Below are 13,671 nucleotides of genomic sequence, written 5' to 3'. Positions count from 1 at the left end.
TCAGAATTTTTCAAATGTTGTTTTGGAACTTTTTATGTCTAAGAAAATGTAAAATTATAATGGGAATACAGCTGACATATCTATTGCCTGAGACAGTGTCGGTCAATGGGTCTTCTGTGGAAAATCATGAAGAATTACTTGAAGAAAGGGGAAGGACCATGGCCAGAAGAGGTTATTTCCTTGCTGCTACCTTTTTATTTTTCAAGATAATTTTTTAAATGCAGGATTGAATGATTTTTGGTTATTTGCTCATTGCAGTCTTCGCACCTTTAATATGCTGAGAAGCCCTGAAATTCTCCACAAGGGAGAAACAGTAAACATACACTCCACGATTACTTTGGGGTCATTTCCTGGGATTAATATTCTCCAGAATATATTTTGTGTAACATTGGCATAAAACAAGCTCCATCTAAGGTCAGTGTAGTCCCCCTCCTGGGCCCAGGCTTAGAGCCTGGAGACAGGTGCACAACTCCTCACTTCCATAACCCAGGCAGCATCCCTGCACACTGAGGCCACGGGGTTTGGAGGCATCACTGGGCTCAGAATCTCAAGAAGTTTGGTGTAAGAAGACATGAGGCTGGGCATGGTGGCTCACGCCTGTAATCCCAACATTTTGGGAGGCTGAGGCAGGTGGATCACTTGAGGTCAGGAGTTCAAAGACCAGCCTGGCCAACATGGTGAAACCCAACTCTACTAAAATACAAAATTAGCCAGACATGGTGGTGGGTGCCTGTAATCCCAACTACTTGGGAGGCTGTGGCAGGAGAATCACTTGAACCCAGGAGGCAGAGGTTGCAGTGAGCCGAGATCACACCATTGCACTCCAGCCTGGGCAACAGAGTGACAGTCTCTGTCTCAAAAGAAAAAAAAAAAAAGATGTCATCTGGCTGTGTGGGGAGAAAAGTCAACCCAGCAGGGTGGGCTGATGCCATCCTCATCTCATGGAGAACTTGGGGAACTATTGCAGAGACTTAGCAAAGCGTCTGGGGGTGACTGAGAGCAGCTGAGGCTGTCTATTCTCCCGAGAAGCAACAGAACAGCTTTACTCTTAACCACAGTTAGCAGAAAGTGTCTGGGCCCAAATGGGAAGCTGGCCTAATTTCATAGTGACTCTTAGTTAACGGTAACACAGGCACCGTTTAATTGGAACATGATAGTTAGGAAGTTGTCACCAAAATTCTAAAAAGAAACGTTTAGCCTTTTCTAAAGAAAGGCAGCATTTTCAAGTGGTGCATTCCTGATCATCTCTTTTCAATTTAAAATTTACTGAAATTATTGAAAAGGCTTCAGTAAACTGCCTTTTGCCTCAGATGCCCCCAGAGAGGTTCTGGATCTCCTTGAGCAAAGACATTTCCAAGTTTCTAAGCCTGCCAGGCACCACGCTTCTCTGACAACTCCTCTGAGCCAATCAAAGAACGCTAGCAGGGTAAAAGCCAAAAGCCCCCAGCAGAGGGAGGCCCCTTTTCCATTCCACCGTTTATTGGGCCACAGGAAGAATTAGCATTCTGCCTGCAAGTACAGTTCTACTTTCCCCTTTGTTTTGAGAACAGAATCACTCATCTGGAAATTACAAGGTAATATACACGAATTGCATGTCCTATTACCTCCCGCATTCTCGCGATGCCATTCTCGCGATGCCTGCTGCTGCCTTAACCATCAAACAAAACAAAGAGGAAGCCTCAGAGATGTGTTACTGCCATTTTTTCCCCCCGTGTGGGAGCTTATGATGATGTAAGTAAAACCCTATCCAAAGCCTACGAAAGGAAATCACTGCAAAATTAGCACGACAGGCTCCAGCTGGGAGCATCAGCCCACTGTCCAATGCTGAGGGCCCGGGGTTCTCACTGCACTGTGCCTGCATGCAGGGGCACTCTGCAAGCGTGCACAGCGCTGGAGTCCTCCACAGGGGCTACAGCCTTTCTGGGCAGAGCTTTGCTTTCAGACCCACAGAATTTATGTCCAAAGAAATGGTACAAATGAAACAAGAACAGACTCTCTTCTTTGCCATATTACTCTCCCTGAAAGAGCAACTGGCTGAAAGGGTTGAGCTTACAAATTTCAATCACCATCCTGTCTTGGCCTAAAACAGACTCTGCAGAAAGTGTTTTCTTTTTCTTCTTTACGTTTAGTTTCATGAATGCATCTCTAACTCGTCTGAAAGCGCTCTGAGGGCAGGATAATGCTATGTATCCTCATCTGTAGCATCCACTTGCTCACCACATCACTTAGTTAACAGACACAGATGGGATAGTCTCAGCCATTCATTGGTCCATGTCATTAAACGACCCTATCCTTTTCCTCTACCCTGGGGGACCAGAAGAAATAACCAAACGTTCTGAAATATTTGCTTCTGCAAAATGGCATGCGTAGGCTTCTTGTTTGCTGTGTTTGAACTCTTCCCTCTCATCTGAACCACTTTATTGACATTGAGACTAAGAATTAGGGTCAAAGAATCATAACATTGTTTAGCTGATGTTTCAGAACCAGCATCCACTCTATTAAGAGCCCCAAGAATCAGCAAATCTGGCCTGACACTCTTGATTCTCATGAACAAAGGCAGCAGAGCCATAAACTCACCTTCTACTCTCCCTCTCTCAACCAAAGGTATAGGACTACGGAAACAACCTCACAGCTGACTGGAGAGAGGTGGTCATGGACTCATTTAATACTGGATTAAAGGAAGAGGTGAATATGAAGCAGTTTCTTCTTAGCCAACAGGTGCTCATTTCCATCAATAAATGGAGTAAGCTGGATTTTGCCAATACTGCAAAGTTAGACAACTGCTCTCTTTGGAAAGCAAGAATTCCTATCAGAACTTACTGTCTTTACCCCTTGGGAAGGTGTTGACTCAAAAGGAGTGGCTTCCATAGACGCATAAAATGTCATAGACACTGTTAGGAGCCCAGATTTTAGAAACAGATGCGTGCATTTGAATCCCTGCCTGCCGCCGACTGGCTGTGTGATCCCTGAGCCTCAGGCTTCTCAACTGTAAAATGGGGCTAAGAATAACCTAGTTTATGAGGTGTTGTAAGGTTTGCAGAATGACTGCATGTAAAACGCTCCAGGCAGGCTGTGAGTGCTTTGCAAATTTTAGCTTTCCCTATCAGCACTGGGTACTGCACTGTGCCAGCAGGTTAGATGCAGCTGCATTTAATTTCTGCAATAAGTAGCTACTATTATCACCCCACTTGACAGAAGAAGAAACTGAGGCTAAGAGAGATTTAGAGACTTGCCCAAGGACAGACAGTAAACAGTGGCAAGAGTCAAAGCCAGGCCTGTCTGATTCTAACCATGTGCACTTCCTGCTACCCCACACTGCTTCCTGGGTGACCACACATGCACGTGCACACACACACACAAACACCCTACAATACTCTTTCACAGCAGAATTAGAAAGACATGCTTATAACTGGAACACAGAAAAAGCAGTGAACTTCATTATCTAGGGATTACAAATATCTCTCCATCAAGCTGTTTTCTTCTTGAGTACAAGGACTATATTTTTGCATCTTCCCTAAAGAATAGAGCACTCAGTTCTGAACACACAATAGACACTCCATTAATACTGTCTGGATTTACACGGAAATTCACGGAAGAAAGTGGAACTGTGCCCTTGTTTGGAATACTTGATCAAACAACCCAAATACACCATGAATTCCCTCAAGCATCGAAAGCCTTGCCTAACACAAAGCATGTTTTCTGGAGACAATGAGAGTTTTGATCTCAAGCTAAACATTTCTAATCTCATCAAAAAGAGTGGGTGAGTGAAAACAATCCATGCCAGGCCTCCAGGTGGGATTAGGGGAAGGGCCTCCCATGTTACTGCTATAAAAACTACTTTGAAAAGAATACAATCTTAGGGGTGTGTGTGTGTGTGTGTGTGTGTGTGTGTGTTCCCAAGTGTTAGGAGGGGTACTGCATCCTTGCTATTTCTGGGTACCACCAAACGTTCTAAACCCCTTTTCCCATCTGAGGACAAGGGAGGAGTGTGGGCCCCAGCCTCACTACACAGGTCTCTGTGCAAAGATTTCCAAGCAGAGAAGTTTTGGGGTGGGGGAGGTATGCTAATGGCCCAAAGCAAATGGGGAGGGGAATGAATGAAAAGAAACTGCATACAAACTGATTTATTTCTAGGAACTTTTAGCCCAGATTTTTTTTGGCATGTCTATATTTGCTGATTTCTGCGTATGGTAGAGCCTAAACATGCATTTTTATCTCTTCCTGATTTAGAGGTAAGCGGTGCAGGAGAGAGGCAGGGATAAGACTAGAGGGGTTTGGAGGGTGATATTAAAGATGACGACAGCAAAAGTAAAACTCCTGTGGACTCCTTAGTCACGCTAGAATGCAACTTTGTCTAGTCAGCCAGGTAGATTGGGTTTGGTCTTATATGAAGAGCCTCTTGTGGTCTGGGGATAAGAATAGAGTCTAAGATCAAAGAAGTCTGTATTGAAGTTCTCATTCTGCCACTTCCTGGAACTTTCTGATCTCTGACAATGCACTCAACCTTGTTGAATTTTAGCCTTGTCACCTGTAAAATGGGAATAAGAATGACACACACTTCAAAGGAATGTTGAAAAGATAAAATGAGATGATGCACATAAGAGGACTTAGCTCAGTACTGTGGGCACCCAGAAAATGCTGGCTACCACTGCTGTTCTTTCCATCATTTCTAGTAAGAATGCCCTGCGCTTGAACCCAGGAGAGGGAGGTTGCAGTGAGCCAAGATCATGCCACTACACTCCAGCCTGGGCAACAGAGTGAGACTCCATCACGCACAAAAAAGATGGCCCTGTAAATGTACTATTGCAAAGTGTGCTGCATATTCACACACATGTAACGAGGAATACTTAAAAAAGTGCTACTCAGTGTATTTTGTAGCTAATTTCCAAAATAACCAGTGAGGAAAGCAGGATAGACATTATTACCCTTGTGTTGCAGGTGAGAAAACAGAGGCTTTGAGGGATGAGGGGTCAGTTGGAATTCATCAGCTAGCACAGGGCAGGCCAGGAATGCAGCTCACATCTGTCTCCAGTGCTGCGTCCATAGCTATGCTGGAGGAAACCAAAACACCCCAGAGGAAGGAACTCTTACTCTGGTCTGATCTAGTCCATTCATTTGTTGCCTGGGACCCAAGTGGATTTTGCAACCCTTGTAGTTTGTGACCTACAGTTTGCAAAGCACCTGGGTCCCAATGCCAAGTGAAGGGCCTGTCACTTTAGCTGGGGAGTCCTTTGTACTGATGCTGGTTTGAATTTTTATTGCAGAAATTTTCAAACACATGCGAAAGTAGAGATAAGAGTACTATGAGTGCCCAGTGCTGATCTCCCAGATTCCTGGGATGAAGGCTGTTCTGCCTATACCTCTGGCCATCTCCTCTGCTCCCTGATTTTTTAAAGGGAATATTGGGGGAGTTTAAAACAATCCAGACTCCCCCTATGCCTTGCAGGCTCAGGTCTGGCAGGTCTGGGGGTGGCCGGGGATTTGTGGTTCTCATGGCTGCCTCTCCAGGTGACATGGAAGGACAGCTACCCTGCAGCCACAGAGCTGGGAGGTACCGGGGGGCACTATCATTTGCAGGTGACAAGCAAGTAGTGGGTTCTGTGAAGGGAAGTGGGCAAACCCTTTAGCTCTGCAGGCTCATGAGGCTGTCACAGAGAACGGAGTGCCCTGCCACACACAAGTGGTGGCAGAGGCAGAAAGGGGTGAGATCACAGCGAGGAGGCTGGTCCAGTGAGGCTGCAATGAAGGGTGTCTCCAGAGAGGATGTCCCCTGCTCCCGAGGCTCTGTGGCTGGGCCTCCACCCGAATGACCTGCAGTGAGCCACTGAGGAGGTCACAGTTTTTTCCCCAGAGCATGGCATAGTGACTGCTGACTCAGGTGAATCGTGTGAAACTGATGACATTCGACTGTTCCTGACCCGCTCCATGTCACCGTTAGGATTCCACTGCGTATCGAGTAGGCATTCAACACATGTCCAATGAAGGAATCAACACAGACAGGTTATCAGGGGCTCTCACATGCCAGCTGCCAAGTTCATATTTCTAGTTGACCCAACCACAGTGCAAAGTGTCTATGACATCTCCAATCTGCAGCTGAGGAAACTGAGCTAATCTACGTACACAAAAGTGCTTAGCACAGTGCTGGGTGATGACTGCATGCTCACCGTGTGGCAATGATCATGATTATTATCCAAAGCCAGACAGAGCCCCGGCGACTGAGTTAGGACTTGAACCCAGGCCTGCTGGACTCCAGTCAGCCTGCCTTGTCAAGCAGTGTCTGTCCTGGAAAAGCAGTAACCAGAAAGCCTGAAGGATGACCAGTGTCAACAGGGGTACAAGGGAGCATGACAAAAACCCAGACCACTCGGCAAGCCCTAGACAATGTGTCATTTCACACGGAGGGGCAGGGCTGAGCGAGCTGTCTAGAAGGCTTCTCACGGAGCACTGCGATATGTCACGGAGACAGTGTGTCCCGCAGCTGCCTGTCTTGCTGATGGCCTCCCCTGCACAGAGTGAAAGCCAGCAAGACTCTGCCAGGTAGACCCTTGGGGGTCAGAGGGCTCTACTGAGGAGGGGGACGGCTGCATCTTACCTCTTGGCTCTGTCTTTCTCATCTTCATCCATGAGATTTTCTATGCAGTTTTTCCTGCAAAAAAAAAAAAAAAAAAGTTAATTAATTAATTAAAAAGAATGGGTAATTACTGTCTGCTTCTAGATCTTTCTTAAAAGTCTTTCAGGTTGTCATCATTTCGGTCTTAGCCCAGCGGTTCTCAAACTTGTTGGTCCTGGCACCCCTTTACACTCTCAAAATGGACTGAGGTCTCCGAAGCACTCCTGTGTATGTGGGTTAAAGCTGAGAAATGTTTAAAGGCACAAGCACCCATTTCATCGGGCATCGGAGCAATGAAGTCACCAGATGTCAAGTAACTTCTGGAAGAGTCAGAACACTCCTGTTGTGTACACTCATAAGACAAGGAGAGCTCTTCTAAAAGGAGAAACAACGAGTTAATTATATTTTGAAAAAATGTCTTGACCTCAAGGACACCAAGGGTCTCCAGACCACACTTTGAGAACTGCTGTCCAGACCTGCTCAGTGAAGCAGTGTCTGTTCCTCTCAAGCCTTAGGTCACACGCACCTTCCAGCGCCCGCCTGGGATCCATTAGTGACGCCACAGCGGGCATTGTTCACTCCTGCTTGCAGGACCCCAGTAGCCTATGACATCCTAAAGGAGAGTGTTTATCTGTCCATTCAAACCACACAAGCTCCTCTGACAGGTGGCCTGGAAGAATCAGCCCCAAAGGAGTGTCATCCGCAGTTCCTCCCTTAGGGCATTTACTCTCCTTGAGACAGCGAAGGTGCACAAATGTGAAAGATTAAGTAACAATCCAGGAATGTTCTTCCTCACCGCCTGAGCCTCTATTCTCCCAGGCCACTGGCTTGACGCTTCTCAGGCCCACAGACCCAGCTTCCCCTCATACCACATGCAGGCCTGGGTTCCCTCCACCCCTCAGAGCTGCACTGACCTGGTGCCTTTCTTCATTCACACGTTTCCCAGAGCCCCACCTGTCTGGGGTGCGCCCCCAAGCAGAACCATTCTCAGGGTGCTCATGAGGTCAATGCCAGCTGTGGGAGGCTGAAGGCTGCGGTGGCTGGGAGGGCAAAGTGTGGTTGAGGTAAAGGTGGGGACCATGGAGAAGCGGAATCACCATTGCCCACACGCTTCTCTGCTCAACACACAGGGTCTTCAGTCGGAACTCCCAAACCAGCACTTCGCAAATGCACCACCAATTACTCTTGAAATGTGAAGTTTCAGATAAAAGTTTTCAATGGAGTCAATCAATCTTTCTCTGAGCTCATTGAGTTTTGTGATTTTGGTCACCTACACACACAAACATGGGTCTGAGCCAAAGCAAAGATGAATTCTGCAGCCACAGCCCCTGTTTACAAAATGCCCATGCACTCAACAGCAGGCATATTCCACCATGGACTAGCAAGAAATGCTGCTTAGAAGTTAAAGCCTGTGGCCGGGCGCGGTGGCTCAAGCCTGTAATCCCAGCACTTTGGGAGGCCGAGACGGGCGGATCACGAGGTCAGGAGATCGAGACCATCCTGGCTAACATGGTGAAACCCCGTCTCTACTAAAATAAAAAAAAAAAAAACTAGCCGGACGAGGTGGTGGGCGCCTGTAGTCCCAGCTACTTGGGAGGCTGAGGCAGGAGAATGGCGTGAACCCGGGAGGCGGAGCTTGCAGTGAGCCGAGATTGCGCCGCTGCACTCCAGTATGGGCGACAGAGCGAGACTCCGCCTCAAAAAAAAAAAAAAAAAAAAAAAAAAAAAAAAAGAAGAAGTTAAAGCCTGTATCACAGTTCAGTCAGCATTAACACATCTGCAAACAGGCCTGTGCTTAATGTTTTCCAGATGGAATCTGTTCAAAATTTTATGTCAACTCATCGAATGATGCCCTACCCCAAGCCTGTGCTTCCAAGGAGAATGGTGGCTGACCAAAGCCCCGGCTGCGCTGTGTTCTTTACCAGGGTCCCCTGGACAGAGCTTGTCCACAGGAGGGTTAGCTGCTGCTCCTCAGTCCACTCTCCTGAGCTCCTGGGATCCTGTTTGGATGACCAGGGTTGCTGAGTCATAAACTAAACATCTAAAAATGACTAACAGCTATTCTGTATCAACCACATCTTCTGTGATTTGTATGTTTATCCTGCAGACATTTCCTGAATCTACAAAACCTGGATGCTCTACACCCACTTCCTCTTCTTCAGCATCCCTCTCATTTCCCTGTCCTGCTCCTCTCACTTGACCCCTGGCTAAGCCATTCAGCTGAGCTACACCCAGTGTGAGAGGGCCCCTAAGCTGAGTTCCCACTGCACCTGCCACAAAGGCTCCATGCTGATATTTTTACTATTTTGTCACCTCTGCTGTCTACCATGTTATTTTTTAACTTAAAAAATTATGATGAAATCCACCTCACAAATTTACCATCTTAACCCCTGCTGAGTGTACAGCTCAGTGGCATTAAGCACACTCATACTGTTTTGCAACCATCGCCACCATCCATTCTAGATCTCTTTGACCTTGCAAAGCATAAGCTATCCATTAAACAAGAAGTCCCCATTCCCCACTCACTCCAGGCTTGGCAACTGCCCTTCTACTTTCTGTCTCTATAAATTTGACCATTCCAGGTCTGTCATGAAGGTGGAACCAGACAGTATTTGGCTTATTTCACACAGCATAATGTCCTCAGGGTTCATCCATGTCACTGCATGGGTCAGAATCTCCTTCCTTTTTAAGGCCGAGTGATATCCCATTGCATATGGAAACGCAGTGTTTTGCTTGCCCATTCATATGTCCATGGACATGGGCTACTTCCACCTCGGCTGCTGTGAGCGTGGGTGTCTAACCTCCCTTGCGTTTTAGAGTCATCCTTTTACTGAATAATAGGATCTGGAAACAGCTTGAAGGCAAACAAGGAACAGGATGGAAGGGAAGAAAAGAAATCCTCTGAGATCAGGTTGAAGGAATCACAGAGAAGTTTGGGGGTGACAATGACTCTTCTCAGCCATACAGTTTTCAGTGAGAAGGATTTTGAGCAGCTATTTTTTCTTCTTTTGATCACAGAGTGCCAGAAAACAGAAAAGGAGCTTAAACGAAAGCAGAGATTTTGTTTGGAGCTGAGACATAATGGTTGAGGTGATTAACCCCCAGAGTGAACAATGGAGGGATGCCGTACAGCCTTTTACCCCAGATAACCATGTGTCCTACGTGGCGAAGACAGTCACGAGGTGTGTGAATCAGGGTCCCGGTAGGAAAGCAGACGGCAGGTGGGAGCCTCTGAGGAGCGTTGATTTACAGGGGCGGCTCTTTGTAGAGGTGTGGGTGGGGAGTAGGGAACAAAGAGGGACAGTGTGGTTACCTGAGGTGGGGAGCGGCAGAGCCGTGAACACCTCTAAGGGGAAGGGACAAGAGGAAAATCATTTCCCAACCCCGGAAGGAGTGTGTCTCATAGGAGGTGGCCTTCAGTGAAAGGCCAAGAAGGGAGCCAAGGGAATAAACACCTCACTCTCATTCTCCACCCACCCTCTGATCTCCTGCTGCATCTCCTTTAGCCACGTCCGCAGGATCCTCCGCACAGGGGAGCCTCAGGGAAGTGAGAAGGAAACACGCCCCGGTAACATTCATCTCTCAGGGGCTCTTCCAGTTCTGGGTTTCTTGGGTTTTCCTAGAACACAAACTCTCAGGAGTCTTTTTAAGCTTTGTAACATCCCCTCAAATTTGAAATCCAGGCATCTGCACCTAGCAACTGACCACACAAGAAATAATAATCAACAATAACAATAATTACGGGAGCCTGATGAAAAGAGAGGCTGAGAGGGGTTCCCAGGACAACCTGAGCAACAAAATAAGTGACAACCATATTGATTATAGCCTGTGCAACAAACTACTCATGGGTCTTATTTGTTTTATCGTTCTCCACCTCAGGTAACCACACTGTCCCTCTTGGTTCCCTCCTCTCCACCCACACCTTTACAAAGAGCCCCCAAATAAATAAACAAATGGGGAGGTAGGAGGAGGGAGGGAGACAGCTTCCTCTTACAGAAGATTCCAATTAATAAATGCAGAAGAAAAATGGCAATAGAAACTAGCCATCATGCCTCATGCCTGTAATCCCAGCCCTTAGGGAGGGAGAGTGGGGAGGATAGCCTGAGCTCAGGAGTTTGAGACCTGCCTGGGCAATATAGTGAGACACTGTTCTCCACAAAAAGGAAAAAGAAGAGAAGGGGAGGGGAGGGGAGGGGAGGGGAGGAGAGGAGAGGAAAGGGGAGAGGACAGGAAAGAGAAGAGAAAAGAGGAAAGAAAGGGAAAGAAAAGAAAGAAAAGAAAATCACCATCAGCATACCATAGTAATCATTGTTGCAGGCAAGATCCACCGATGGATGCTAAAATTAATGGGAAAAAGCTTGGGGAGAAACAGGATTTTGCAGAGTTTCAAAGTATCGCTCTCAAGATATTTATTAATTACAAAAGAAAAACATTTTACAGGGAAGAAGGTTGGCAGACACCACTTTCACCTACTGGTCAGCATTAACATTACCAGTGTTAAGTCACATAGAAGTCTCTGTGGAAATAAGCGCTCATTCCTCTTGGGTGTGTATATCTAGGAGTGTCATTCTTGGAACACAGGGTAGCTGTATGCTTACTTTATTAAAAACTGCCAGGCTGTTTTCCAAAGTGAGTATACAATTTTACATTTGCACTAGTAGTGTACAAGGAGTTCCAGTGTCTCCATTCTAACATTTAATATTGTCTTAATTTTAGTAATTTACGTGGGTGCGTTACGAGATCTCATTGGGATTTCCATTTCCCTGATGACTAATGATGCAGAGCACTTTTCACTGGCTATTTAGATATCTTCTTTTGTAAGATGTCTGATTCTTTTGCCTACTTAAAAAAAATTGGACTGTTAGTCTTCATCATATTGATCATAGAAGTTTATCTCTTCTGGGTACAAGTACTTTGTCAGAAAATATGTATTGTGAACATTTCTCCCAGGCTGTGGGTGGCCTTGGTTGCTTTTTGGATGGTGTCTTGTGATGAGCAGTTTTAAATTTTGGTAAAGTCTAATTTATCAACTTTTTATTTTATGGTTAATGATTTTTGTATTCTAAAATACATGTGCCACCTCAATGTTGTGATGAATTATCCTATGTTTTCCTCTAGAAACTTCATCACTTAGCTTTCACATTTTGACCCACAGTCCTTTGCAAGTTAAATTTTATGTATGTGTTGGACAGGGCTCAGACATTATTCACCACCTCCCACCCCTACCACGCCCCCAATATGGACATCCCTGTTCCTCCAGAATAGTTTGTTAAAAAGGCACTTATTTCCCTGTTGAATTGCATTAGCACTTTCATCAAATAGTGTGTGGTCTTATATGCATTATTTATGGACTATATTTAGCTTCATTTATCCTATGTGTCTCAACTCTGCAGGACACAGAGTCAGGATGTCTGTGGAGTGAAGACACATAAGATAAACTTACTAAAAAATAAACTTCATTTTTAAGAACAACTTTAGATTTACAGAAAATGCAAACAGAGTAGAGAAAGTCCCCTTATCCCCACACCCAGTTTCCTGTTACTAACATTTGACATTAGTATGGCACATTAGTCACAATTAATGAACCAATACTGATACATTATTATTAAGAAAAGTCCAGGCCAGGTGCCAGTGGCTCACACCTGTAATCCCAGCACTTTGGGAAGCCAAGGCGGGTGGATCATCTGAGGTCAGGAGTTTGAAACCAGCCTGGGAAACATGGTGAAACCCTGTTTCTACCAAAAGTACAAAAATCAGCCCATGTGAGGGTGCATGCCTGTAATCCCAGCTACTCGGGAGGCTGAGGCAGGAATCGCTTGAGCCTGAGATGCAGAGGTTGCAGTAAACCATGATCACGCCACTGCACTCCAGCCTGGGCGGCACAGCCAGACTCTGTCTCAAAAAAAAAAAAAAGTCCATAAGTTTTAGACAAACTTGCTCACATTTCCTCAGTTTTTACGTAACATCCATTTCCCACTCTAGCACTCCATCCAGGACACCACAGCACGCTTTGTCAGCATGTCTCCTCGGACTCCCCCTGGCTCTGCGAGTTTCTCAGGCTTTCCTTGGTTTTGCAGCCTTGACAATTTTGAGGAGTATCTGTAGAATGTTCTTCAGTTTGGGTTTGTCTGATGTTTTTCTCAAAGTCAGACTCAGAATACAGGTTTCTGAGAGGAAGGCCCAGGAAGTAAAGTGTCCCCCTTATCACATCATGCTGTCAACATGGCTTGTCACTGTGGATGCCAGCCTTGGCCACCTGGCTGAGGTGGTAATAAACTCACTCATAAGATGTATGCTAGTTACATTTACATGTAATATGTACAAGGCGTTTTCCTTCAACTTTCAGATCTTTTTTATTTTTTAGGTGAAGAATGCCTAAATTTAAAGTGGTAGATTCAATTATTAAGCTGAAAAATTTACATGATTTTCCCTGTACTTTTGGACTTAGATAAATAATGATTGAACCTTTTTTCAGATTAGCAATTGCAGCCATTGCTTTACATTTAGAGGCCCTTCATCTGGAAACATATCGAGCATTTCATTTGAAAATATAACTGCTCTGTTGTTTAAACAAACTTATTCTATGTTTCCCAATTCCACCACACCCTTTGTCTATTGTTATGCCAGTACCACATTATCTTAACTCCTAAAGTTGTGCAGTCATTACTGACATAAATGTAGGGTCGGCCTTCCAACTTTGTTCTTATTCAAGTTTGCCTTGGCCATTCTAGGTCTTTGCACAGCCACATAAATTTTAGAATTAGCTTGTCAATTTCTATAGAAATACCTGATGCAGCTGAGTGCAGCGCCTCATGCCTGTAATATCATTGCTTTGGGAGGTTGGGGCAGGAGGATTGCTTGAGGCCAGGAGTTGCCTGGGCAACATAGCAAGATCCCGTCTCTACAAAAAAGTAAAAATTAGCTGGTCATGGTGGTGCATACTTGTGGTCCTACCTATTTGGGAGGATGAGGCAAGAACACTGCTTGAGCCTGGAGTTCAAGGTTACAGTGAGCACCAGCCTAAACAACAGCATGAAACCCTGTCCCTCAAAAAAAAAAAA

The 13,671-nt window shown here is 45.6% G+C and overlaps 1 protein-coding gene across 4 annotated transcripts in view; it reads right to left on the bottom strand.

Annotated features, from left to right (window-relative positions):
- Positions 1-13,671, bottom strand: part of NPAS2 (neuronal PAS domain protein 2) — a 181,032-nt gene that overhangs the window by 87,124 nt on the left and 80,237 nt on the right. Inside the window, exons 1-2 of one of the 4 annotated variants that reach the window (XM_017847802.1) lie at positions 10,088-10,490; positions 6,593-6,646 (exon numbers count right to left, since the gene is read on the bottom strand). In XM_017847802.1, coding sequence (XP_017703291.1) covers positions 6,593-6,646; positions 10,088-10,107 — 74 coding nt within the window. In that variant the 5' untranslated portion in view covers positions 10,108-10,490. Of the gene's footprint in view, positions 1-6,592; positions 6,647-10,087; positions 10,491-13,671 lie in introns of those variants that run through there. The other 3 variants (XM_017847803.1, XM_017847800.1, XM_017847801.1) reach the window with 3 other exon arrangements.

The sequence above is a fragment of the Rhinopithecus bieti genome, unplaced genomic scaffold (assembly GCF_001698545.2).
Source record: "Rhinopithecus bieti isolate Rb0 unplaced genomic scaffold, ASM169854v2 scaffold_28016, whole genome shotgun sequence".
Lineage (NCBI taxonomy): Eukaryota > Metazoa > Chordata > Mammalia > Primates > Cercopithecidae > Rhinopithecus > Rhinopithecus bieti.
Note: the sequence above shows the minus strand (reverse complement) of the source record. Positions and strands in the feature narration are given on the sequence as shown.